The sequence below is a fragment of the Cryptomeria japonica genome, chromosome 2 (genome assembly GCF_030272615.1).
Source record: "Cryptomeria japonica chromosome 2, Sugi_1.0, whole genome shotgun sequence".
Lineage (NCBI taxonomy): Eukaryota > Viridiplantae > Streptophyta > Pinopsida > Cupressales > Cupressaceae > Cryptomeria > Cryptomeria japonica.
Genome location: NC_081406.1, coordinates 388,162,986 through 388,188,135, shown reverse-complemented (window position 1 = coordinate 388,188,135; position 25,150 = coordinate 388,162,986). Strand labels below are relative to the sequence as shown.

Below are 25,150 nucleotides of genomic sequence, written 5' to 3'. Positions count from 1 at the left end.
TATTAAATGCCCATGCGTTATTATTAAATGCCATCTTAATTAAATATTTCAAGTTTTTTTAGCGAATCTAGCATTTAATGCAATTTGGAGGATATTGGCGCCTAGGCATGGGAGGAATTTGGTACTTTAATCAAATTCGCTCTGGTCCCTGGGAGAGGGACAGGAGCGCCCATGTATTTTGGTCCTCCATCTTTCATTCTTCACGTTTGAAACTTCGTCCTCTACATCCAAAATGGGGTTCTCGCTTGGTATTTTGAGTTTAACCTATTCCATCTTTGGAATGAATGCCTTTTAAACCATTTTCGCCCTGGTCCCTTGGTGAGGGACAGGAGCGATTTTTGCTTTTCGTCCTTGGCCCTTGTCTTTTAAATCGTCAAATCAACTTGTGAGGGCAATTGATGATCCTTGTTTGTTCTACGCATGCCAAACTTGTCTCTCCAAGACCAAATGAGCCCTCCTAAGGATTTTTCACCCTGGTCCTTGACTGAAGGACAGGAGCGGATTTTGCATTTGAGCTAAAAATTGTTGATTCTTGAGGTTAATTCCACGTTCATCGTCCTTCGAAAGTCATTTTTGACCTTGTGTAACCTTGCCTTGACGAAACTTTTGAAGGGAATGGTTGATTCTGTAGAAATCGCCCTGGTCCTCCAGTGAAGGACAGGAGCGATTTTGCATTTATGGCACAAATCCTTAATCATATTAACATCGAATTTTCTTCAAGGCGAAAAACATTGTTTCTTACTCCATCTTGAACATTTGAAACGAAAGAGGCATTTAAAAATTAGGCATACTTGACTATTTCGCTCTGGTCCCTTGGTGAGGGACAGGAGCGCCTTGGCCACCACTCATCCAGTCTTGCAGTCTTTGCAACTTTGTTTTCCTTTAAAGTATTCCCAATATCGTCTCCATCATGTGCCTTGGCTTGGATTCACCTAAATTTGGCGGAATAGACTTGATAATACATTTTTTGCCCTGGTCCTTGGGAGAGGGACAGGAGCGCTTTGGGCAAAATAGGTCTCACTTGTGCTTTGCAATCTTCAAATTTATCTTCAACGGATCGATTGCGTCTTCCTTCACCCACCTCAAACGCGAAACTTGCCTTCCTTTTGCCAAAAACTTGTCTTGAGGGAAAATCGCTCTGGTCCCTTGGAGAGGGACAGGAGCGCCCTGGCCTTTATGAGCTCATTTATGCCTTGTTCACTTTCAAAACTATCTTCAATGGGTTGATTACATCCTCCTTCATGCCTTTGATGTCTCAATTTGTCCAAACAAGGTCAGGAATGACTCCACTAAGCTTTTTCGCTCTGGACCCTTGGTGAGGGACATGAGCGATTCGCCTTGGACCCTTGGAGGAGCGAAATTCGCTCTGGATCCTCAGTGAAGGACAGGAGCGAAATTTGACTTTTCGAACTCTCTATCAGGATAATTTTTATGGAATATAACATTTAAGTATAAGTGATACTTTAAGTTATATTCCATATATACTTTCAGGATGTTTGAGGGTGGTTTCAGACCTCCAGGAGTTATATAGCAAAATCTAGTTTTTTGAGGTTTTTCAGTTTCCAGACTTAGTCAAATTTCAGGATCAGGACATTCCAGACTTAGCCAAATTTTAGGATCAGGACTTTCAGACTTAGCCAAATTTTCAGGATCAGGACATCACTCAAGCCGAACTTGCTATCCTATTGATTTCCCCGACAGCACTCAAAATGCAAAGGCTAACTGACAAAACCCTAAAAGACCAAAAAACAAACCCTAAAAAGCAAAAAAAGCAAGGGTCCCCATTTGCAATGGGGTGATGTGTGAAAACGTCACAACATCTAGCGCCACCTTGAATAAATGTTCCTGAAACATTTCAGAGATAAAGACTCAATCGACACCTAGAACCTCCGGAAAATTCAACCCAACTCATCAGGAGATTAGAAAATGTACTCAAAGTGGAAGGAAAATCCTTAACCAAATCCAGACACTTAGTCTTTGATTACCCAGGTGTGTGCAAGTGTATTCATTCCGCTCGACAAGACAATTATAACCTTCAGGTTCCCCTGTGATTAGCTACGTAGTTTATCTGAACTTCAAAAGCATCCTGGATAGAGCCTCGCTGCCAGTCAGACGTCCATAGTCCCGACGAGGTTATCGCCGCAAGCTCACGAACATTGCTCCATTGCCAGCCAGGCGTCTATAGCCCCGATGGAGTTATTCGTATATTCCCTTTAGCCAATTCGATATTTCTTTCATTTTTTTCTCATTTTTCTCTTTCATTTTCTCATTTTTTCTTTTCTTTTGATATTGCTTTTTCACTCCATCAATTCCTTTGGCTTGTAAGCAGTGAAGCTTACTAGGGTTTGAGGATTGCGGTGGCGCTGAAGCCAGATTTTAGATTTTTCACCAATCATAGCTTTGCCTGGAAACCATAATGACTCGTAGTCTATTAATGTGTGAAGATATAGTAATCAACAGATGTCGGCATCAAGACACAGAAAATGATTCCCTTCCAAGTCAAATACAGATCCTGATCAGATGATAAAGCTGAAGAGGAACAACCTCGGATTCCAAGCACTTCATGAATAGATATCTAAGAAATGAGTCTAACATAAGATCCAGGATGTTGCCAGTGTGTGAGCAACAACACAAACACCTTTCTCACAAACTGGAGGCTCCCACTCAAGACACCTAAACTAAAGCAAACCGACCGACAAACCGACTCAAAGCAAACTAAACTAAAACACACACCAAAAGCAAACTATCTAAAGAAAGCAAACAACTAAACTACCTGAGCCACACTAGATCATGAGTCAAATGACTCAAGGCAAATTAAGAACAAGGTTCAAAAGACCTCTAATCTAAAAATACGAAAAGAAAACCTACTCTAAACCTATATACAAGAGTCCTAGACTCGACACGACTCAAAGAAGCAAAATATATACATGACTTCACATGATTTCTCAGGTTGTGCAACAGGAGCATGGCAAACATGATGGTTCTCAATCGGGCAAATTCATCCTTAAACACAAAAAGGCAAACTCTCACCACGCATTTCTCATACTCAAGCAAGTTTTCACTCAAAATGATCAACTGAGGTAATTCATTAGGACCATGATCAATCCAGATGCAAGTTGTTTTCCCAAAATCCCCATAATCAAAATCATTATAACTTTCAAAGCTAGGATTAAGGAAAGAGACAACCTGGCATATTTCAGGCTCAAACGGCACTGTATTGTTGGAAGTGAAGTCACCAGCTGCTTCAGGAGGTCGCCATTGATGATGAACTATTCCACGAGCATCCACAACATGTTGGTCTTGATTAGGAAGTTCCTCTTGAAACAAGCTCAGCGCCCCTTCGAATAGCTCAAGATTCTCTGTTTTCACTGAGATATCTTGCATGAACCAGGCATCTTCATGAAACTTTGTTAGCCAAATTATGAAAATCGCTCCTGACCCTTGCTGAGGGTCCAGGGCAAAATTCCTCTAAAAGCATTATTTCCTTCAAAATTTTTGATAAAGTAACTTGGTGGTGCAAGGAAATAGATCTTAGAGATTGCATAGAGAGTTCAACGATTAAGTTAAGGTGGATTACAACCTAAAAAGAAAGAAATCGCTCTTGACCCTTGGAGAGGGTCCAGGGCGAAATCCACATTTCCACCTAAATTCCTCATGCAGAATGTCAAAATTTGAAATGCAAGACCTTAACTGGATATGAATTCACCCTCCAGGAGATTTTAGAGTCAAGGTACGAAATATTCAAGGCTAAATTTGGAAAATCGCTCCTGACCCTTGGAGAGGGTCTAGGGCGAAATTATTTGCAAGCTTCATTGAGACCTTGATTTAAAAATTGATATTCTCCAATTCGCACTAAGCACCAAAATTGCTAAATTTGAGACATTTGGAAAATTAAAATTAAATTCGCATTAATTTAAAAGCATTTTGCATTTAATAAATTAATTTTAAGCCTTAAAAAAATCGAAATTTTACCTTGGAGGCATCTAAAATTAATTTTTTTAAATTAAAATTTATTAATAAGCGCTCAAGGCATTATTTTGCCTTTATTTTGCAAGTCGGCCACCCCTTTTTTGGAGATTTTATTTATTTTTACCCCTTTTTTTTGCCAAAACGGCCTTGAAGGGAATAGGGTGAGCGCTCTATATATTGGAGGAGTGTTGCTTCACATTTCAAATCATTCAATCATTCCTTCTAAGTGCGAAATTGAAGAGCAAATTGGAGGAGCGAAATATAGCTTGTTTGGAGCAAATTTCTTCTAAGAGTGGATACTAAGGAGGGTGGAATTTATTCTTTTTTGAAGATTAAGGAGGCGTAATTCATCCAAGAGAGGGCTATGATTTAAACCTTGCCTAGCAAAATCCATTTTTCTTGCATCATTTTCAAAGGTCTTAAAGTTTAGTACTCAAGAGGAGGTATGGCGAAATTGTCCTAACATCCTTGTTCAAGACTTGATTTTTGGGCACTTTTTTTAGAAAAGTCTAAGTGTTGATTGATTAATTAGGAAATGATAATTCTAGATTTATCATGAAATTTCCTAAATTAATATCTTAAATCCTCTTTTTGAGTCTTATTTTCTACCCTTTAATGCTCAAAGACTAGTTTTGGAATTTTTGTGTAGGCATCAAATGGCGACTCCCAAGCCCAGAGGATCTACAAGTCGGCAGGTTCTCATCAAAGAAGATCCGGTCCAGGACAAAGATGATCTCCTCCAGCTCAGTATCATCAAAGAAGATCAAGCAAGGATAAGGGCGACCTCCTCCAGTCTAGCATCGACAAGGATGGCCTTCTTCGGTCAAGCATTATCAGGAATAGCCTCTTCCAATCCAGCATTCCAAGGCGAGATACATCATCATCCTGCACATCAAAGACAAAAGAAGTCAGAGCAAGGGTTCGTTGAAGAAGCAAATAGTTTCAGAAGAGTTAATTAAAGCTAGCTTCTCAACAACATCAAATTGGCATCAACCAAATGTCAGACGAGGTGGCATCCCAGTCATCACTTCTCCAGTCGGTGTGGTCCACCTCAGCATGTCCAGATTCAATGTACCTAACTCATGGGAGGTGACACAAACTTCTATGTACCTACCCCAGCTATCCATTGGTCGAATTTTCCAGAGAAGACATGTGTCCAATTAATACAATTATTTCATTGGTCAGAATTGAGTTTGTTGTAACAAACCCTAATTAGGGTTTTCATTGTAGAATCTTGGCCATTGATCTCAAATTGATCTTAGCCATTGAATTGTATTAAGGGCACTATATAAGCCCCGTCTCTTCATTTGTAAAGGCGAATAGAGGAGAGTTAGTGAATAGAAGGTAGTTAAGGAATAGTTAGTGAGTTAATAGTTAGAAGGTAAATAGTCAGTTGATAGAATAGTAGTTAGAGTAGAATAGGAGGACAAGGCAAGAAATTGTTGCCATTGATTGTAAATAAACTCCATTTTCATTGAAGTAATGGTGAAGTGTGTCGTTTCTTGCAATATGCATGGTTTCTTGTTGAATCTTCGATTCTAGATGGTAGATGATTAGATTGAATGAAGAAAATTGTTGAATGCACCTGTGTGGAATCCGTTTAAACCAAACCACTAGCCTCTTGCTGATGGTAAGTGCGCCTTGCGTGGTCAATTGGAACAAAATGAGCTTAATCTTAAGTCGTTACACGTCTGTTGTTTCATGCATTATCTTGAATGGTGATCAGTGTCTGATGGTGTACGATTTGAACATATTGGAAGCACCCCTTAGAAGATCGCATTGAGTTGGTGTCGAATTGTTCAAGCCTGATGGTGAGACCCAACCCAGTAGGACTCCACCTAGTCATTCATCCATCTTCTCGTATTCTAGGTAGTAGAGTAAACTTCCTGAACCTTGCATCTTTTGCCATTTGTTTGTCTTCCAGTTAGTTAGTAGGATTTGTGATTCCAGCAAATCAGACGTTCAGGTCATTGAGTGTAAGTCCCCTTGTGATTCCAACAAAATCACATCATACCACAAAGAGCTTATCCACACGTAGAGATCCTACATACAAAGAACCTTGAAGTCATCCCGATTGATCCTTTTCGCGACATCTTCAGCATTCGGAGACTTTATTCAAGAGAGGATAAGGTACCTTTAGGTATTTTATTCTGTGTTCGCATGTGCATAAAAAACACATCAACAGGTCCCTCAACTCATCAAATCTTTCCCTGGAGATTTCAAGTGTGATAGTATCCTGCATTGCAACAATATTGAATATGAGTCTTCTCCTAAATTTCCATAAAACCCAAAGAATCTCAACAGATAGCACAAGCCAGAAAAGATTATATGTTTTACCAAGACATTTAATGTAGCTATAAAAGATTATATGTTTTACCTCTGGGCAGAACTAAGGTTCAGATTCCAGCATTCATTGAGGTGTCGGGCCACAGCATAAGTTTCCACCATAGGGCTGTAAATCAGCTTTGAGGTAACTTAACATAACAAGTACCATAACACCTCAAACTCTAATTACACCTTGGACGATAAAAATATAGTAAACCTATCATGCATGAGACATGTCATTGCTTGAGTTAATTTTGGGTATTCAAAAGAACCCCAACATTTTTATAAAATTGTCAAAGTTAATTCCTTATTTGAAATCCATTTCCTGGACTCAAAAATGCAAAATTCTGAAAACACCAAACATGATTGTCCATGGCTGACAATGGCACTCAAGAACAAGAAAATAAAAAAATAGCAATCTAAAAATTCCTCCGCAGATCCTTCTTCACTTAATATGACCTCTCTCTCTCCACAGTAATCCATTTTAGTGCAACCCATCCTTGGTGAATGGGACCCATGACTGAACTAGTCATCCTCCCTAGCAAAATTTCTTTTCTTGAGCTAATGAGAATTTCACCCATGCATCACAATAAATTCATGGAGCGTCTTTTCAAATGAGTATCTCTATTCCCTTATCTCCTGACCAAGAGTTCCCACTACATGGTTCCAATGAAAATATCTTGCAATAATGCAAGAAGGTATTTGTCCAATTTGACTAAACTACAAACTAATGTCTGTTTCTTAAGCTCCCTATCAATTCTGTTATCCCAGTGAAATATTATTCTGAATTGACAATCCACCTTTCTTTTTCACCATGAAAATTGGTGATGTCTATGTCAAATTAGTCCTTATGGATGAAGGATCTAGCCTTAGTGTCACTTACCTTGATTCTATTAAAGCTATTGGCTATTCCACTAACAATCTCAATCATCTAACAAGTTTGCTAGGGATATGACTAAAGACAACTTCCACTTGGATGCCTTTGTTTCCCAATCTCATTACTACCCAAAACCATGCAAGCCAAAATTATGGTTTTCAAATTTCCACCTTGTAATGTCCCCTACAGGAACCTTACTCAATTTGCCCTGATTAGGGTTCGGAGGATGCTTGGAAATGTGTATTATTGAATTAGAACCTTAATCTTGAACCTGCAACCAGATTAGTAACACAAATAAACATAATATGAATACCTTAATGCAGTGCCGGATACCTTCCTTTTTGATGTTATAATGGTTTAACAATCAATATCTTAGGCTGCAGCATACAGGGAGTGCCTTTCCTCGTGTATTTATTTGTTTTCAATAAATGCTTATGGTATTCAATAATATGGTACAGATATAACTTTCATGCTTATGTTATTCAATAAATGCCTTTGGAGCTCCATTGAATCAACCCATTACTATTGTGAAGTACCATGGGAGATCATACAAGGCGCCTTTGAGCCTATCCAACAGGTTCAGGGTTATGTAAATACCACCGTTATGTTACCTCCTGCTTAACTCTTTAGAGTTCAGGGGTACGGAAGCACATCCATCAATCAACCCCTGTTTAACCTAGAATGGACCTGTTGGCTGCTTGCCCTCCTTATATGTACCGTATCATCCCCTCCACAACAGAATGTCTGATTGGTTGGAGTTCTACAGTTTCTGTTCATTCTATCTTATGCAGATTTTAGAAATGTATAATCAGACTTAATACAGCATATATGACAATACTAAGATCATATAAAGATTATTTTACACATAAATGTATATTCCCTTTAATATAGATCTTACCACCAGAATAAATAGGAGCACTCAGATTGCTGAGTTACTAATGTGTATATCTCTTGCTGATAATGAAAATATTTTTGATGCTCTTTCAAATGAATTCTTCTCCCTTTTATATCTTCCAATATGAGGGAGAAGTCATGCCTCTTCATTATCACTGCCCTTTTGAAAGAGTCACAACTTTTGACCCTTAATTATAATTTAATTATCTTTTATTCTAGGATTTTTTTTTTTTTTTTTTAAATAATGCCTGGTAAACTTTTTAACGTGACCGACGACGCTGGCATGACACGCCCTCCGGCTCCACGTGAAACACCTTTGACCTGGAGCTATGAACTGGTGAGGCCACATCCCGACACTTCACTTGTGGCCGCTTCACCAATGAAGTGTTTTAACTGCGACACTACATGTCCGAAGACTATTCTAGGAAATTGTTATCTTAAAGTATTTTCTTTATTAATTTTAATGACCATTATTTCCTTTAAGTTAATATGAAATGACTCTCCTATTTAAACTACTGTTATCTTTAAGCCAGCCATCTGGAATATAGATTAAAGGCTGCGATTTGATTTATTCAGTAAGGTTGCAATCATGATTTTTTAAATGTTGTGATCTGGTACATTTTTTAAACAGGGGGATGATACACCTTCCTACAGTTTTCTCTTGGGTCATTTTTGAACCTATCACATGAGAGCCATTGCATTGCCCACATACCAATAATTCATGTCTTCACATCTTGGATCTGTCTATAAGGTACAAGTTGATTGATTCTTGGAACTGTTCACAATTCCACCGATTGGAAGTATGGGGAGCATATATTTTCTGTGCATATAAGCAAAACAAATCTAGTAGTCCATTTCATCAGCCTATGACTATTCTGTGTCTATGTCCCACATATCACATATTAGCATTGAGTTGATGTCCCTTTCCTTCTCGGCCAAGGGTGGATAGAAGAGTGTTTCCTTTTTCTAAATAAGAGTTGTGGTTGTTTTACTCTGATAAGTACAAGGGAATTGAATTAGTATTTGTTTGTCATTAGTGTCAGACATTGAAATTGAACTATGCCTCAATGCTATGAAGTATGAACAATTCTTTAATGCAACATATATAAATTTCTGAACTTTTTCTTTGTGGTTCATCTCTTTCTTCCAATATCTAAACTGATTTATCTGATTGCAGGTTGGCAAGGATGTGGTGGTAGCTTTAAAGGAGGCCATGGAAAGACAAGGTTTGGATATGCGTGTCTCTGCTCTGGTAACTGCTACTGACGTCACTGCTAAAGTTTTCCTTTTGAAAATGGAGATCCATCACCTAAAAAAGAATTTGCATGATGTTTTTTTGATTATATTTTGTAGAGAAGGCTTATGGTAGTTGTGTTAGAGCTATTTTATGGAACAACAATGACCTTTATTGTTCTATGATGGGCGTTAACCTATTTCTTTTATACATGTTATACTGGCTTGCAAATTATGTAATGTATGCTAAGTAGCACATTTGAAGCAGGTGAACGATACTGTGGGAACATTGGCTGGAGGACGATATCGAGATGAAGATGTTATGGCTTCTATTATTCTGGGCACTGGAACTAATGCCTGCTATGTGGAACGTGCAGCTGCAATCCCAAAATGGAAAGGTCATCTCCCAGAGTCTGGTTATATGGTAAGTTGCCTGTAACTAGATAATTTTTTGATTATTTTGAATTTATTGTCACGTGTTTAACTGACATACCACTGAAAGACTTTCTTCTGTCTCATCTATCAAATGAATGAAACTGAAAGAATAGCCATTAAGTTTAGATATCTCAAGTTTAGAGCAATTGTATAATTAATACTACTTTTAATAACTCTCAGGTTATCAACACAGAATGGGGGAACTTTTGGTCTCCTCATCTTCCTTTGACAGAATTTGACAAGGCTCTTGATGCAGAAAGTATAAATCCTGGAGATCATGTAAAGACACATATTCTAATATTTTTATATTGTCCTTCAATTGAGAATGCATTTGATAATATGTTGCAAAAAAAGAATGGTTTATTGTGTGGCATGTTAATTTGTTAATCTGCTGTTTGTACACAGATATTTGAAAAGCTTATCTCAGGAATGTATCTGGGAGACATTGTAAGAAGATTGTTATTGAAAATAGCTGTAGAAGCTGCTCTATCTGGAGATAGCGTTCCAGCCAAACTCAAAGAGCCATATGTATTAATGTATGCATTTCTTCTATTCTCCTTCTGGTTGCTCAATTCTTAGTTTTGTTTATAATAATTTGCATTGTAGGTTTGAATCATGTTTTAAATGCTTTTTTTCCGGTAATTGGGGGAATCAGCAAGATAGCAACCCATTAACAGGTGCAAGTTGGCATGAATGCCATTCACTTGAATGCAATTAGTGGGGAAACCCCTATAACCCCCAGGTCGGCACTAGGATGCCCCCAATCCTCGCTGATGGGATTTGAACTTAGTGGGCAAGCTCCTGGTTGTGACCTAATCACACATCACCCCATTCCAAATGTGGACACCCTACTTTTTAGGTCCTCTTGGTCTTTTGGTTTTGGTTCGTTGGGTCTTTTCGCGGCATTCTTGTCAATCTCCTCGGGTTGCAAGTGTTTTGGGGTGAATTTGATCAAGTCTGCAAGTCGTTTGAGCAAATTTGGCCAAGTCTAGAACTTGTTTTGCCTATTTTAGGGTTTTGCCCTTTAGGCTTAGATTTGAGGTCTTTTCCTTAGGGTTTTGGAAAAATTGAGCATTGTGTTGGAATCATGACTCTTCAAGGAACCTACTAGTGAAATTTGAGTGAATTTTGAGCAGCTTTCTAATTTTAGAAAGTTCCTATTTGTTAGGGATTTCATTGCCTCTCGGATTGTCTTTATTTTGCCAAAAATCAAACTTACTTTTTTTAGCAATTTCTATTTTTAGTAAGTGTCATCTTACCCCAATTTGCCCTAATTTTGACATTTTGAAGTACTTACTATTTATAGTAAGTCTATTTTTGGCAGGTTCTTCATAGGCATGGGTACCGACACTGAAGACTGAGCATTCCTGTGATGGTATGATGAAAGAATAAGTATCAGGTAGAATACTGACAGGGGGGGGGGTGAATCAGTATATTGAAAAATTGATACAAAGTTCCCAAACTCAAATTCAGTCACACAAAGTAAACATATCTCAGTCAAGATCAATATTCATAAGAATACTTGACATCAACCGGTTTAACTGCTGTGACAACTTAACAGTAAACAACTTCAATCTTTTAAACATCAACAATACTTAATCATAACTCAACATATTCATCTCTCAATGCTTTTAGTTACCATGCCTTATCAAAAGTTAATCAAATCAACAAATAAGATCATAACCACAAAAACATTCACCACTTGACACAAATGTTTATACGTGGAAAACCCAAATAGGTAAAAACCACGGTGAGATGAGATTTACAAGGATTGCTATCTGAACTCTTCTGAAGTTCGCCCTATTAGGAGCCAAGCCTGTTAAAGCTTTACAATAAGTCCTGTTAGGAACTAATTCCGGTGAGGAATTACCCGATTAAGGGATTTACAAATATGCCTTGATGAAAAACACAATACCCTGTTAGGAGTAACCTCGCTGGAGAATTTAAGAATCCAAGCTAATGGACCACCTTGTTAGAGGATTTAATGAGTAACCAAGCTTGTTAGAGCTTACCCTGTTAAGGGATTTCACTTCTGCTGTAATTGTTAGAAAACAACAGGTTTTCTTGATCTGTTTAAGTAGCACTACATTTGCTTGATCAGATTCTTTTAAGCTTCAATTTGCCTTCACTCAAAGTGCAGATCCATTCATTGGTTAGGCAACTACACACTCAACAGGTTTCTGCCAATCTTGCCAACAACTTTTACAAACAACTTCATCGACCTTAAATACACATTAATTAGGTCGGTAACACAACAAAAACCTAATTCTCATCATTGAGATTACAAACAAGTCGGTACAATCTTGACCGTTAGAAATCATGACAATCTCTTCACATTCTTCAAGAAAATTCCAATCGCTCCATGATCACCACTTCATCGGACTTTGTAACTCATCACGCACTGTGCATTAGATGCAATCCACTTTGCTCCTTCCCTACACAATAAACAAACGCGCCAAAACAATTTGAACTTATTCTCATACAATGATCACACGTGTCTCCATCATTACTGCTTATCAGATAATAAACCAACAAACTTGATCGGTTAGGGTTTAACAACTGATAGGGTTTACCGGTTACAATGCATAGAAAGGTTTAACCCTTTACACCGGTTTACTGGTTCAACTCACAAACTTTACATACCGGTTTACAACATCTTCCACAAAGCTCTTCTTACCGGTTACTAGCCAATATCAAAAACAACAATATCAACAATAACATGAATACCATTACTGGTTCAATTAACATCAATGACAACATATCATTAATGGAATCTCTATGCAAAATGCCAACAAACTCAAAAATGCCAACAATCTCCCCCTTTGGCATTGATGGCAATACAAATATCAATGCCTCTGATTGCTGCTGAGATTGGTGAATAGGAATCCTGGTTTACATTACCAAGTATTCACCTTGCTCTGTCTGTCTTCAGCCTGCCGCTGGTTCACCTAATCAGACACATAATTCTTCTCCTCAATCACATAATTCTTCTCCCCCTTTGATAGCAATGCCAAAGTGAAAGTAAAAACATGTAATTCTGCTCTCACTGTGCATCAACATCATACTGCAACTTGATGCTCCCCCTGTGGAATACTGTTGTGACCATTTCACACATTGCCCCATTAGAATGGGGACCCCCTCTTTTTTGCTTTTGTTTTGCTTGTTCTTCTCTCTACTTTGGGGGTTTTGAGTGAGTAAGTGGTTTGTCTAGGCTAGGGCTAAACCTTAAGGGTCCCTTTTGACGTTATTCAAGCTAAGTCCAGTCAAATTTTGGAAGATTGTTAAGTGTCTTCATGAAGAATTGAGATTGTTGAAATAAGGTAAGCTTGTCAGGGGAGTCAAATAGGTCTCAGGTTAGGTCTTTACGGTAAGGTCCAGTTGTTTCCTGGTCTAAGTCAGTTAAACACAGTCAGTGAAGAAAGTGAGTCTAGTGGGCTAAGTTGAATAAGTGAGGAAATAGATCAAGAGCCTGATAATGCCAATTTCGCTCCTGACCTTCTCTGAGGGCCCAGGGCGAAAATCCTTGTAGGCTGGATTTCCTTCACAATTTTGGCTAAGTGTTGAGATGTTTTAAGAGGATTTTGGTGTGTTCTTGCCTGGGGAAGTTTTGATGAATTTTTGAAAGCAAAATGATGCCTGAAATAGAGAAGTCGCTCCTGACCCTTCCTGAGGGTCCAGGGCGGACTTCATCGTAAAACACAAATTCTTGTTTTGAGAAAGCTTGCTAACTGGTTCTTGGCCTTGAGAATGACCTAACTCTGCTTTGTGAAGTGATTGGAGACTTAAATTTTGAATAATTTAGCCAGAAAGGGTGAAATCGCTCCTGACCCTTGCTGAGGGTCCAGGGCAAAAATGTTATTTAAGGCATATTTGTCACTGACTTTTCTAATTTGTTTTGTGCAGGGTCTCCAGGAGGGATGATTGGACGTGAATTGATGCTTTTGAAGACTTGAAGGCATGAAAAATGATGAATTTTGAAGGCTAAGGGAAAAATCGCTCCTGACCCTTGCTGAGGGCCCAGTGCGAATTTTTGATTTCCCTCATCTGGTAGTGAAAAAGGACCAAGTGTTGGGCATAAATGGAAAATGAATGACTTTCTCCACCCACCTGAAGGAGTTTTAACTTGAAATGATGAAGGATCTTGTTGGAATCATCAAAATCGCTCCTGACCCTCACTGAAGGTCCAGGGCGAAAAAACTTATTGGAGTCATTCCTGACCTTGTTTGGTCAAATTGAGATATCAAAGGCATGGTGGAGGATGAAATGAGCGTGATAAAGTGTCCAGACTTGATTGAAGATGATGAATTGAAGGAGTTCTGCCCAAGGGGAGTAAATTCGCTCCTGACCCTCTCTGAAGGTCCAGAGCGAAATTCTTTATATGCACATTTGTAGACCTTTCTTGGACATGAACTTTTATTGATAGCGTGAAACAAGATGAAATCTTCCCTAGCAAAGACATTTCATGATGAAAAGTGAAGCATTTTGGTCTAAAGGGCAAAATTCGCTCCTGACCCTCTCTGAAGGTCCAGAGCGAAATTTTCAAAAGGCACATTTCTTGCTAGGTCAAAGTGATTTTATGATTGGAATAGATAAAGGCAAGTGTGTTTTACCCATTGAATATAATTTGGACGATCAACAAGGAGGCAATCAAGCCAGGTTTAAAAGTCGCTCCTGACCCTCTCTGAAGGTCCAGGGCGAATTTCTAAGTTTCTCTCCTTTCTTTGAAGAATTAAGATAAAATCTTGCTTGAATGAGTGAGGAAGGGTGTGTTTTGACCGTTGAAGATAATTTGGAGGGCTAACAAAAGATGGATAAACTTGAATTTGCAAAATCGCTCCTGACCCTCTCTGAGGGCCCAGGGCGAAAAACCTAATATCCAACTTTTTTTTCCAAAATTGAGCAAAGCTAAGCCTAGGCACAAGGTAGAAACGGTGTTTGAAATGCCTTGAAGTGGAATGGAGATGCTAAGAGTGCAAATTTTGATGACAATAGGGAAAATCGCTCCTGACCCTCTCCAAGGGTCCAGGGCGAAATTTCCAAGAATTCTTACTTCCCTTGTATTTCGAGATGGTATTTTTGTTTCCAAGACTCAAAAGGGAGTGAAGAATGATATTCTACGCCTTGAAGGTAATTTGAAGTTGAAGTCATCAAGAATTTGTGTAAAAAGACTCAAAATCGCTCCTGACCCTCACTGAAGGCCCAGGGCGAAATTTGCAAAACCAACAACTTCCCTTCAAGATTGCGCTAAGGCAAGGTTGTGCTAAGGTGGAAAGGTCCTCCAAAACGTGATGAACAAGGATTTACCTCCAAAACTTGATGATCCTAGCCTAAATTGCAAAAGTCGCTCCTGACCCTCACTGGAGGCCCAGAGCGAAAATCTTTGAAGCCCCTATTTTGCATTGCAAAAGCAAACCAAGCATGCATAGAACGAGTGAAGGAGATCATTGCTTACCCCACAAGGAGAATTGACAATTAAAAGATGAAGGATTAAGAGCAAAATTGAAAAGTCGCTCCTGACCCTCTCTGAGGGTCCAGGGCGAAAAAGTCCTAATAGCACTTTCCTCCTAGAGATCAAATGAAATCAAACTCAAAACCACAGTTAAAAATGCCATTTAAATGCCTAGATGAAGTTTTGGACGAAAAAGGGAGGTATGCTAGGGCAAAATTGAAAGATCGCTCCTGACCTTCACTGAAGGTCCAGGGCGAAGTTGGTGATATCCTTCATTTTTACATTATTGAGCATTGATATTCTTTAAAATGATCGCCAAAATTACTAATTTTGAGGCATTTGGAAAATTAAATTTAAATTCGCATTTAGTAAAAGACATTTTGGCATTTAATAAATTAATTTTAAGCCTTAAAAAATCGAACTTCTATCTTGGAGGCATTTAAAATTAATTTTTTATTAAATTAAAATTAAATATGGAGCGCTTGAGGTCTTATTTTTATTTATTTTACCAAGTCGGCCCCTCCTTTTTGGAATTTTATTTATTTTTTTTAACCCCTTTTTGCCAAGTCGCCCTAGAGGGAGCAAAGGGGTAAGCGCTCTATATAATAGGGATGCTTTGATCAAGTTTAATCAAATCATTCAATCATTGCTTCAAGTGTGAATTTGGAAGGCTAATTGAAGGTGCGAAATCTGGTTTGTTTGGAGCGATTTTCTTTCAAGTGTTGAAGGCTAGAAGGGAGTGGAATTGATTCTTTTGAAGGCTAAAGGAGGCGCATTTTATTCAAGGGAGAACTTTGATCTACATTTTGCCTAGTGAAATCCACCTATTTTTGCATCATTTCTTAGAGTTTAATACTCAAGAGGAGGTATGGCGAAATCATCTTGACACCATTGTTGAAGATTTGAATTTTGAACTTTTGTTTTGAAAATTCTAAGTTTGGCATAGTTAATTAGGAAATGATAACTCAAGATTTATCATGAAGTTTCCTAATTAATATCTTTTATCTTCCTTTTGAGTCTTAATTTCCACACTTCAAGATATAATGCCTAAGAACTAATTGTGAAATGTTGTGTAGGTGTCAAGATGGCGACTCCAAAGGCAGGAGCATCTACTAGTCGCTCGGCTCTCATGAAGGAAGATCAAAAGATTGAAGAATTGGAGACCAGGATCGTGTCCAAATGGAGTAATATCGAAGATACCAACTTGGGAAACTTTAGTATGAAGAAGTTTCGAGAGGTCCCCTACATTGGCAAGCCATCACCTGTCGCGAAGAGAATAATTGAAAGTGGCATCATCAAGGCGGCCGGTTTCCCTCCAGTAGTCCAGTGTCATGAACTGATGATCGAGTGTGCCCGCCATTATGACTCACAATCGAGATCGATCGTATCCAAGGAAGGGAACACTTTGGCTTACCTTTCAGAGGAGGCTATAAGTGAAGCTCTTCATCTTCCAGAGCATAAAGATATGATTTACAAAAACCTAGAAGGAGCCAGGTCAATGTATGAAGATGATCCCGACACTTGCTTGAATCTCATCAATAAGAATTGGTTGCTCAAAAGCCGTCCTCGCCTGAGCAAGATTCCCAACACACCACATAGGATCGACTTCCAGGAGGAGTACAGAGATTTGATAACTTTGCTCAATCGAGTTACAGGGGCTCCTCAAGCCTTCTACTTCGAAAAGTGGATGTTCTTCTTCATCCAAGTGATAGTCCAAGGAAAAGGAACGATTCATTGGGCTAGAATTATTAGCCATTGTCTGGATGTGCAGTTGAGAAGACTAAGACCTACTAAATCATTCCACATGAGCTCGTATGTCATATATGCCCTGATCAGGAGTTTCGAATATGCAGGGCTACCTCACAGAGGAGTGATCGGAAGAGGACGCGGAGAAGTGAGAGTTTGTGACTCTTATGTTCATTTGCATCATCCTCCTAGAGGTGACTACAAGTTAGTCAATGACACCTTCACGATGAACATCACTAGGATATTGCAAGGTGGGATTCATAATCGACTATCTCTGGATGCACAAGAACTTGTGAAGAAGCATGGTGCATGGTTCATCCAGTTTCAAAAGTTTACATATATTAGAATTCATGGGTGTCCTTCACCTCCCTACATGTTGCCGAGGTATCCGACAGACAGGATAGTGCTACTTGAGGTGACCAGACAGTTGGCAGCTTATGCAAAGGCATTCAGACACAAGCATGGAAATGGAGTTCCCGTGCCCATCATATTGGGGAATTCAGTTGAGGTATGTCCTAATACTCAAGCCTTGGAAGATGCGGAGAAGGAATTGGCTTTATATTCATTCACATTCTTTGCCTCGAGGGAGAATTTCGATCCTCATGGTTATATGGAGGAGACAGTTGGTAAGGAGTACAAACACGAATTTCAGGTAGAGGACTTTTGGATGAATCTATCAAGTGATTTAGAAGTGAAAAGAAAGATGCATTCCAGATTACCTTTAGATTTCATCAGGAAATGCAAAGTTTATAGAGTAGCCGATCAAGCTCAAGACAGTGGTAGACATCTCCAGTCATCCTATGACAAAGAAGATAAGAGAATGAAGATAGATTGGAGCGAACTTGAGATTTCGGACTTGAGAGCTTTGATGGCTCCAGTTTTGTCATATACTCGCAGATGGGTGGATGTACAACATCAGAAGTTAAGAGAGCAGAACATACCAATGACTTTTACTTTGGAGGAAAGGCCAGAAAAAGGAGGAGCGAGCGCAAGTGAAGACAATTCTCATCCCAGAGGCGCAAAGAGGAAAGAAAGACCTGAGAAAAGAGAACCCTCCAAGAAGAAGCAAGAGGCCAATCGAGATCGCCCATCAGGCACATCTGCTCGACATGGAAAGAAGGCAAGTCAAGCTGAAGGTCAAGAGAAGATGGTACCTGAGATTGATGAATCTATGGAATCCATGGTATAGAATGATAAACTAGAGAAGGGACAAACACCTCAACATTCATCAAGTCAACCGCTACAAATTGATGAGCTACAGGAGGATCAGGAAAATGATGATGAGGCGACATCTCCTCTTCGAGAAGATGAACCGTTACCTAAGGAAATACAAGTTAGAGAGACAAGATCCGCCATTCCGGATTGGTTAAAAGAGAGACTGACAAGGGTGATTGTGATTGAAGATGAAGAAGATGTGATTGACTTAGAGAGTCTTATAGGAAATTCTCAAGAGGTAACGGAGAAGAAGAAGGCCACCAAGATGTCCAAGGTGATCAGAGATGAGACAGGATCCAGGAAATTGCAGATAGCCACGCCAGTAGTGGACAAGTATGAAGGTGAAATCCTTGCAGATGAGTATGATGTAGAAACATTTGAGCTTGGTCCACTCACTACCGAACAGGCACTGGATGAGGCAACCGATTCATTTGAAGCACTTAAAGACAAACTTAAAGAAGAAATGGAAAAGAATAGAAAGCTTGAGAGAGAAGTCGGTGCTTGGAGAGGCTACTTTAGTCATCTCAATCAGCCCTTGAGACGTCAGGATCCGGCAGTATCTCCTATGCAAGCACTTCCCCTTGAATCAATTGGCGAGGTAGAGAGAGTCAAGAGCTTGGTTCAGCTTATGAGCTCTTGGATTGACAAATCCCACACAGTAGCTGTTGAATTTACAACAAGAATGATGAAGACAATCCACCGAGCTATCCAGGTCCTTGAGATCGTCCACAACCTAATGGTAACTGTAGCCGCTTTTGCTCACACTAGAGATGTTATCATTCTTGTTCTGCAAGTAATCAGGCAAACACCAAGGAAGATCTTAGCACAAGAAAAGATAATGGATGGAGGAGCTCATAACCTACTTCAGTGGTCAACTCTATTCCAGATGAAAGAGGTTCTTTTCGAAGACATCAGCACCAAATGCAATCAAGTTGAAGGTGTCATCCATCCAATTCAGGATAAGGTGTTTGAAGTGTTGTGTACCATTCTTGGTAGGCAGATCGAAGTTGAGACTTATGTGGACCTCCAAGAGTTGGAAGAGAGAGTCAAGGTCATCTTTTGCAAAGATGAGAATGTCATCACAGATGGGCAGCGTGATCTAATGTTCACTACTATGCTCCTGATTGAGAAGATCAAAGAACTCGAACCTGGATGGGAAACGGCTCTTCTCACTGCCTTTGATCAGGTGATCCACTTGGAGGAACGAATGAAGAATCTTCCTGAGATTCCTATTGCTGAGATTGAAGGAATTGTGTCCAGATTCATTGCATATGCTAAGAAAGAGCATTGGAAAGGGAACAAGGTTCTAGAAGAAAGGTTGTTATAGAATGATGTGGCATCTTAATTATCATTGGTCTATGTTTCCTCGATTTTTGTGCCAATTAAATATTTGGCTATGCATTTAATAATGTTCATCTAAAAAGGGGACTTTTTGTAACAAACCCTAATTAGGGTTTAGGTGTCAGTATCTCAGCCATTGATCTTCTTTCGATCTGTGCCGTTCATTGTAATTGAGGATGCTATATATACCCTCACTCATTTTCGTTTTGTCATTAGATATTAAGGAGATAGATAATAGTTAGAGCTTTGGAGAGAAGAAAGTTATTTTGTAGCAAGATTGAGTAGTGAAGAAAGAATTTCGAACAATTGTTGTCTATTTTGGCTTTGAGATCAATAAAATATTGAAGTTATGGTGTTTTATTGCAATTCTTGTGGCTATCTTCATGGTTGTTTACTTTCTTGAATCATTCTCAGTCGAAGTAGTATTTAAGTTTGAAGGACTAAGTGTTGTGCTTGATCTTTGGTGAGATTCACGTTCCAAACCACTAGCTTTGTACTGATTGTAAGGACGCCTTGCGTGGTCAACCGGAGATATTTAGATTGCTTGAACCTTCAGTCATTATTGAACTATTGATATGTATCTTTATGGTAGTATCTATAATTCTTGATGATTTGAAAATCACTAATCACCTTAGAAGATCGCATCAATTCCAGTAGAGTTGTAATTCCTTGGCAATACTGAAACTGGTAGAATCTTACCAAGTCTAGCCCACATTGAGTCATTCTTAGGATTAGATTAGAATTCATCTTTTGAAAACCTTATCTTTTGATCTTTTTTAAGAATTTGTTAGTGTTAGGAAATTCCTGTTCCTGTAGTCAAGTAAGAGTAACACGGACCAACTTTTAAAGTGCGTAAGACCCCTTGAAGAAACAACATTCACAACGACTACTGGTGCTTATCCACACGTAGAGATCCTACAGCAAAAAACCTTGAAGTCACCCTGATTGATCCTTTTCGCGATATCTTCAGCATTCAGAGGCTTTACTCAAGAGAGGATAAGGTACCCTTGGCTATTTTATTCTGTGTTTGATAGTGTACAAAATACACGCCAACAAATACATCCACTTCATCAATCCATGTAAGATTCTACAACTAATTTAGGGACTGATGCAATCAACATCATGTTCAACTAACTTCATGAAGAGGGACAACCCCTAATTGACTTCTAAGATACTCAAAAGTGGTCTTAGGCAGAGGTTTGGTAAAGATATCTGCAAGTTGCTCCTTGGTAGAAACATGCTCCAAGATAACATCTTTACTTTGAACTTTTTCGCCTCAAGAAGTGATACTTCAATTCAATGTGCTTAGTCCTTGCGTGCAAAACATGATTTTTTGAACTTTTTATTGCACTTGTATTATCACACAAAATCTTTATTGGTTCTGAGATTTCCATCTTCAAACCTTCCAAAATGTGCCTCATCCACATAGCTTGTGTCCAATTCATATAAGCTGCTACATACTCAGCTTCAGCAGTAGATTGTGAAGTACAACTCTGCTTTTTACTACTCCATGAGACTAGCCTTCCTCCTAGAAAGAATGCTCCATTGGTAGTACTCTTCCGGTCATCAATATTACCTGCCCAATCAGCATCTGTGTATGCTTTCAAATCAAAATTTCCACCATATGGATACCATAACCCATAGTCAACAGTACCTTTCAGATATCTAAAAATTCTCTTGGTTGCCATCAGATGTGCCTCCTTTGGATTCTTCTAAAATCTAGCAACAATACCAACTGCATGAGCAATATTTGGTCGACTGTGAACAACATAGTGTAATTTGCCAATCATTGACCTGTATTCCTTTTCATCTACAGACTTAGATGCATCTTCCTTGGACAATTTACAACCTGTAAACATTGGGGTTCCAACCGGTTTACAGTCACTCATACCGAAAGTCTTCAAAACCTCTTTCACATACTTGGATTGAGTAATGAAAATACCATTCTTCATCTACTGTATCTATAAGCCTATGAAATTTTTTATTTCCCCTACTAATGACATCTCAAATTCATTCTTCATTTCATTTGCAAAGCAATTACTCATGTCATCATTACCTCCAAATATAATGTCATCAACAAATACTTCGCTTACCAGTATTTCATCTCCTTCAGACTTGAGATAAATGTTGCTGTCATCATTGGTTCTAGCAAAACCTATCTTCATCAAATGAGTATGAAGCCGTTCATACCATGCTTTGGGTGCCTGCTTCAATCCATACAAAGCTTTATGCAATTTGCATACCATGTCTTCCTTATCTGTCAATTCATAACCATCAAGCTGCTCTATATAAACCTTTTCTTCCAGTATCCCATTCAAGAAAGCAGACTTGACATCCATTTGGTATACCTTGAACTTCTTATGAACTGCAGATGCAAGTAATGTTCTGACACCTTCCAGTCTTGCTATTGGTGCAAAAGTTTCTCCATAATCTTCTCCTTCTTCTTGCACATAACCTTTGCATAGTAATCTTGCCTTGTTGTGAACTACAATACCATCTTCATTTAAGTTGTTTCTGAGCACCCATTTAATACCTATAACATTCTTGTTTACCGGTCGGGGTACTAGGGTCCAAGTGTTGTTTTTCTCAATTTGATCCAACTCCTCCTCCATAGCTTTCACCCAATGATCATCACCAAATGCCTCCTTAACACTTCTAGGTTCAAAAGTGGAGATCATGCAAGAGTTCTCTCTTATTCTCCTTCTAGTTAGTACACCTGCATCCTTATCCCCAATTATCTGTTCAGGACTGTGATTCAGTCTCACATACCTAGGAATAACATGATCATTCTCTTCAGGTTCAACTTCTTCATTATCATCTTCTTCTAAATTTATTTGTTTCGGTTGAACAAGTACATCAGGATTTGCTTTACCGGTTTCTTATTTAACAGTTTCAGGTTCCAAAAGCAAAATGCAAGGATCTTCATCCTTCTTCTCAGAACTGGTTACATCTGAAACTTCAGGACATTTATCTACACGAACATCATCACTCTCAACAATTTTCTGTGTTCGGTTGTTGAAGCATTTATAGGCCTTACTCTTGGTGGAATAGCCAAGAAATATGCCTACATCACTCTTAGCTTCAAACTTGCTTATGCAATCACCTCTTTTAATAAAACATTTGCTTCCAAATATCTTAAAATAGCTAACATCAGGTGACCTCCCATACCAGTATTCATATGGGGTCTTGCCCTTACCTCTTTTCACCAGAACTCGGTTCATTGTGTAGACAGCTGTACTTACAACTTCTTTCCAAAATGTTTTTGCGACACCTCCTTGTATCAACATAGTCCTAGCAGCTTCAACCACTGACCGGTTGTTTCTCTCTGCTATACCATTCTGCTGTGGTGTCCTTGGTGCAGAAAGCTGCCGCTTGATACCATTATCATCACAATAATTAGTGAACTCTGTAGAAGTGAATTCACCGCCTTGATCTGTTCTCAGACATTTTATCTTTTTGCCACTCTCTTTCTCAGCTAAGGCTCTGAATGCCTTGAATTTACCAAAAGCTTCATTCTTATCCTTCAAGAATGTGACCCACATCATCCTTGAACAATCATCAGTGAAGATCATGAAATCAATATATTGAAAAATTGATACAAAGTTCCCAAACTCAAACTCAGTCACACAAAGTAAACATATCTTAGTCAAGATCAATATTCATAAGAATACTTGACATCAACCGGTTTAACTGTTATGACAACTTAACAGTAAACAACTTCAATCTTTTAAACATCAACAATACTTAATCATAACTCAACATATTCATCTCTCAATGCTTCTAGTTACCATTCCTTATCAGAAGTTAATCAAATCAACAAATAAGATCATAACCACAAAAACATTCACCACTTGACACAAATGTTTATACGTGGAAAACCCAAATAGGTAAAAACCACGGTGAGATGAGACTCACAAGGATAGCTATTTGAACTCTTCTGAAGTTCGCCCTGTTAGGAGCCAAGCCTGTTAAAGCTTTACAATAAGTCCCGTTAGGAACTAATTCCGGTTAGGAATCACCCGGTTAAGGGATTTACAAATATGCCTTGATGAAAAGCACAATACCCTGTTAGGAGTACCCTTGTTGGAGGATTTAAGAATCCAAGCTAATGGACCACCTTGTTAGAGGAGGATTTAATGAGTAACCAAGCTTGTTAGAGCTTACCCGGTTAAGGGATTTCACTTCTATTGTAATTGTTAGAAAACAACAGGTTTTCTTGATCTGTCTAAGTAGCACTACATTTGTTTGATCAGATCCTTTTAAGCTTCAATCTGCCTTCACTCAAAGTGCAGATCCATTCACTGGTTAGGCAACTACACACTCAATAGGTTTCTGCCAATCTTGCCAACAACTTTTACAAACAACTTCATCGACCTTAAATACACATTAATTAGGTCGGTAACACAACAAAAACCTAATTCTCATCATCGAGATTACAAACAAGTCGGTACAATCTTGACCGTTAGAAATCATGACAATCTCTTCACATTCTTCACGAAAATTTCAACCGCTCCATGATCACCGCTTCATCGGACTTTGTAACTCATCACGCTCTGTGCATTAGATGCAATCCACTTTGCTCCTTCCCTACACAATAAACAAACACGCCAAAACAATTTGAACTTATCTTCATACAATGATCATATGTGTCTCCATCATTACCGCTTATCAGATAATAAACCAACAAACTTGATCGGTTAGGGTTTAACAACTGATAGGGTTTACTGGTTACAATGCATAGAAAGGTTTAACCCTTTACACCGGTTTACCGGTTCAACTCACAAACTTTACATACCGGTTTACAACATCTTCCACAAAGCTCTTCTTATCGGTTACTAACCAATATCAAAAACAACAATATCAACAATAACATGAATACCATTACTGGTTCAATTGACATCAATGACAACATATCATTAATGCAATCTCTATGCAAAATGCCAACAAACTCATAAATGCCAACATCCTGAACACTTGTCTAAATTCGGAAAGTGTGAAAAAGTAGGCTTTTGAGCGAAAAATGGCTGTGGAAATCATTCCAAAAACGGAAAGGCATTGAAAATCCTCTAAGGCACGAAAATCCACTTCAATTCCAAATATAGCATCCGAACCCAGAAAACGATTGAAAATGGCTATAAGCTAGAAGAAGTTCCTAAGGCAATGAAATCATGCATATTTGAAAGAGGGCGCCAAAATGGGGTCATGGAGGATTTTTCCTCCAACCCCAAAATTCCATGGGCATGTGTTTTGGGCGCTCATGTATAGGATAGGGCACCAAACACATTTTCCTTGACTGCATTGAAATAGCGCCCAAGAGCAAGAAGGAGCACCAGAACTTGGTGATGGAGGAATTTTCCTCCACACCACACTTTCCTGCACCACATCAAATTGGTGCCCAATAAGAGGGCAAAGCGCTAGACAGGGGGGGTTAAGGAATTCTTTCCAAGATGTGAAAATCCTCCACAAGGGAGTTTTGGCGCCCAAGGAGAGTTAGAGCACTAGAATGAGGTTGTGGAGGAACACACCACGTTTTCCTGCACACATGAAGAAATCCGCCCAAGTCTGCAAGGAATTCTTTCCGGAAGTGAATTCCTCCATGACATGAAATCCACGCCCATGTTTAGATAAGGAATTTTGGGCAAGGGAGAAATCACGCTCAAGAAGGA

The 25,150-nt window shown here is 38.9% G+C and overlaps 1 protein-coding gene across 1 annotated transcript in view; it reads left to right on the top strand.

The window, feature by feature from the left end:
* LOC131026870 (hexokinase-2) overlaps positions 1-25,150 on the top strand; it is a 69,904-nt gene that overhangs the window by 19,609 nt on the left and 25,145 nt on the right. Inside the window, exons 4-7 of the mRNA XM_057956877.1 lie at positions 9,243-9,317; positions 9,567-9,722; positions 9,914-10,012; positions 10,139-10,269. Of these exons, the coding sequence (XP_057812860.1) occupies positions 9,243-9,317; positions 9,567-9,722; positions 9,914-10,012; positions 10,139-10,269 (461 nt within the window). The remainder of the gene's footprint in view (positions 1-9,242; positions 9,318-9,566; positions 9,723-9,913; positions 10,013-10,138; positions 10,270-25,150) is intronic.